The 3,581-nt window shown below is 40.7% G+C and overlaps 1 protein-coding gene across 1 annotated transcript in view; it reads right to left on the bottom strand.

The window, feature by feature from the left end:
- Positions 1-3,473: 3,473 nt before the first annotated feature.
- Positions 3,474-3,581, bottom strand: part of T265_08603 (hypothetical protein) — a gene marked incomplete at both ends in the record, with an annotated part of 2,677 nt that continues 2,569 nt past the window's right edge. Inside the window, one exon of the mRNA XM_009174458.1 lies at positions 3,474-3,560. Coding sequence (XP_009172722.1) covers positions 3,474-3,560 — 87 coding nt within the window. The remainder of the gene's footprint in view (positions 3,561-3,581) is intronic.

The following is a 3,581-nucleotide window of genomic DNA, read 5'->3' as shown; positions in this document are numbered from 1 at the left end:
CTCTTTGCATGATTAATTGGATCAGACAAACAAATGGATGAAAGGAATTTGAAACGGGCCATGGAAAGTAGATAAGCGCGATTTCAGTTTGTAGTGTAACTATTTCCCATAATGGGATTCTGTGAATCGAGTGACCATAAAGGTCCCCAGTTGCGGCCTATGTTAATTGCTCATCATGTGAGAATCATATACAGAACGCGATCCAGCCAGTTGAATACCACATAGTACATATTGCAGTATATATTATTATACGCTCCATCAAGATATCCCATTTTAAGTATCGTTAACTTGAGGTTCATTCGGTCATCGCACGAAAGTGGGGATTTATGATCCCCTAATGATCCTTAAGTGGAGACCACTGACCAGGTCCCATACGCTGACCCTGTTGACCGAGAACACTATATACATACGCCCTAAAGAAAACTGTGCAAACATCGGGGAAAGTGAACCGTTATAACGAGGGTCTACTGTGTTACAAACGACCTTTCAAAATATATTAAAAAGTTGATGTTTAGAGCTTAAATATGGTAACAGTTCTCTCGACAAGCGAATTGTATATGGGTTAATGCATTCTAAACAGTTAACAGACGCGGGTTTCTCGTGAGTAGACTGGTGATGAGAAAGACTGTGAGAGAGGGGTATTCCAAACCACCAGATGAAATGGACTGATGACGACAATCCAGGAGTTTTAGTCTCTAACGCTGTGGCATAACTTATTCTTTGAAAACTCTCTTGAGAGAAGTTCATCCGTTTCCACTTAGCTATCCACTCAGAAAATTCACACTCCTGGTTAGTCAGCTCATTTGTCTAGCTGAACTTTCATCCTTGTGCGTAATCCGATTAATTCTATCAATATAACTTGTTTGAACACACTTGTCCAGGTGTGACCCCTTCTCCATTACACACTGAAAGTTTCATCTTCGCAATTATTTGATATTATCAATAATGTATATGTTATGCGGGGATTTAGACTCCGATCATCCGATGCGTGACGCAGTGTGTTGCAGAATCTCTTATAGCGCATACTGAACAGAGCTGAATATGTGAGCATGTTTATTTTGAGCTTTGAGATTAGTATGCTTGCGCTTAGTAACATATTAATTCATAAGTACCAAGAGTGAACTTGGAATTTAATGGAATTTTTCACGCAAAATTTTCAGTCATTTAATGAACAATCGACGGAGCGTGAATAGGATCACTCACGGTCAAAAACTTGTGAGTGTTTCAGAAAGGTTTGGTAAACAATCGGTGGATTTATTGTTTACCAAACCTTTCTGAAACGATGACTACCCAATCGGTGCCGAACATTTTCAAATTGCTTGTAACTGTTGTTTTCAATTTGTCCAGCCCCACACACCCTTACCACCAAATTGATCAAGACCATTCGCTTATCAGACTTTTTCTGTCCAAAAATTCCATTTTCAAAATAAAACCGTCAACACTCATTCTTCTTTTTGAAACCGTTGAAAAGACTATTCGGTTTCAGTTTTTTCTGTTTATTTATTTCTTTGTTCATTTACTTACTTTTTATTGATGGAAACACTTGCTACTGAAAACCGGGAAAATGAATACCCAAGAATTATCACTGAACAGCAAAATTCATTATCGATCGCTTTGTGTGATTTGTCACTGAACGCTATAGTCTACAAAATGCTATGTGGTGGAATTCCCTGTATTGTCTTTTACATACTTCGAGTTCCGGTGAATGGTATTGACCATGCCACTCTCACCAAATGCCAAGTGTTTTGAGACATTGATAGCATTAGAAATGCTTCTTAAGCATGGTCCTGACTCGTGCGATATGCTGCTCAATTTACGGTGCGGTCCATCATGCACAAGTTACTAGCGAAACATTCTGCTGCCTTTCCGATACAGCTCCATCGGCCAGATGGAAAGATAGGCTAATCACATTACCACGAATTCTTTATTATTTTATCCGATCTCGAATCAGTAACTCCTATTGGTAGTTTATTTCAGAAGGAACCCGTCAAAACAAGCTTACTTCTCTCACCTGGATCTGGAAACATCAAGCATAATTGTTCTCGTAACGCAGGGAAACGAAATCAACCATTTCAGTGTGTCTATGTCAGAATTCCAAACAACGAAAATGAATTGATTTACCAGCTGATTACGTTTCGCTCCAGGATCCTTTCATATTGTCATATAAATCAGTTTTGGCTCGTTAAATCTCAAGTTGAACGCACATGAGGCTGCAAACTCATTTGCAAATGAAAGTGATTTTAACTGGCGACTCATCAGAATCCGTCATTCCGAATTTCATCCGCATAAAAGCTGGCTGTCCGTTTTGGGCTGGAAGCACATATACTCTGTCCTTCAGAGCATAATCCGCACTATACTGTCTCGTAGCTTCAGTCTCAGGGCTACACGGCTTTTCGCTGTATATGGCACGTGGTCCAACTTAAGACATCCGGATTAGTAGTTGTTTGCATTGTAAAATTTACTCATGCTACCTCGCACCCGAGAAATAACAGGTATTCGCAGATAAATTTGGTCATCAGGTGCGACGATTCAGTATTCCCTAAAATCAACTTTGATGTCGACAGAAAGTTTTAGTCTAGAAAATGAGCCGACCATAACTGCCTACCAAAAGTATTGCGATTAGTTTTTGCCTCCTACAAATTACACTTGGTGTGCACAGTGACGATTAAAGGATTGTGTGGTCAGACATCCGCGGCGTCCCATAGCTCATTTTCACTTCCATCGAATAGGAGTAACAAGCACGCATATAGAATAGACCAGCAAGTGAAAATTTCTCTGAGTGAGAATTACTCCTTAACTACTCAGCATTTGTGGATCATTTCATAATCATCCGGGAGATTCCGTTGTTATTAGGGTTGAAAAAACGCTCAACGAAAGCTAACACTAGGCGCGTACCTTACTCAACGTCAACTTTCACTTAAAAATCATTTCGGGTACTAAAAATTTGTGTTTTTTTAACGGGATCGAAAACATTCCATGCACTTTCAGATTATACACCCTGACCACAGGTCCACAACCAAACCTTCGCAAAATGCACATTCGCAACCCTTTCACCATTGGTAGAGGATAAAATGGTCGAATCTCGCTTCTCATGCCTGAATGTGTTCTCTGCTTCCTTGTGAAATTCTTTGCTTACGAGATTTGGTTCAAAATGGGTTGGATAGATGTACCAGAAAATCACAGTGGTAATATATACTCCTTACTATATTCGAACTGGAGATTTGTCCTACAAACATAGCAACTCATGATGTATCTGTTGTGACTTTTTTATTATGCTCAGAGGAAACCACCTTCAAGCCGAACGAAGTTACTGGAGAGTGAGTACGGTGACAATCTGTTGGCGAGCTGAACCACCTCCTCGTGGTGCCGACCGGGTAGCCTGGACGTCTGGGTGAGCTAAGAGTTCAGCAACTCCAGACAGGGCCAACCACCCCGTTTGGTTTCAATGTGCTGGTTACTTTCGACAATGTATACTACGAATCATCTGGCGCCTCCGCACCAGTTCCAACCAGTACACAGGAGAGACTCGTTGGGTTCACGTGTGAGGAATGTGGCAAGTGCTGCAAATCGAAAGCTGGCTT

The sequence above is a fragment of the Opisthorchis viverrini genome (assembly GCF_000715545.1).
Source record: "Opisthorchis viverrini unplaced genomic scaffold opera_v5_227, whole genome shotgun sequence".
NCBI lineage: Eukaryota > Metazoa > Platyhelminthes > Trematoda > Opisthorchiida > Opisthorchiidae > Opisthorchis > Opisthorchis viverrini.
This window is presented reverse-complemented; position numbering and strand designations above follow the sequence as displayed.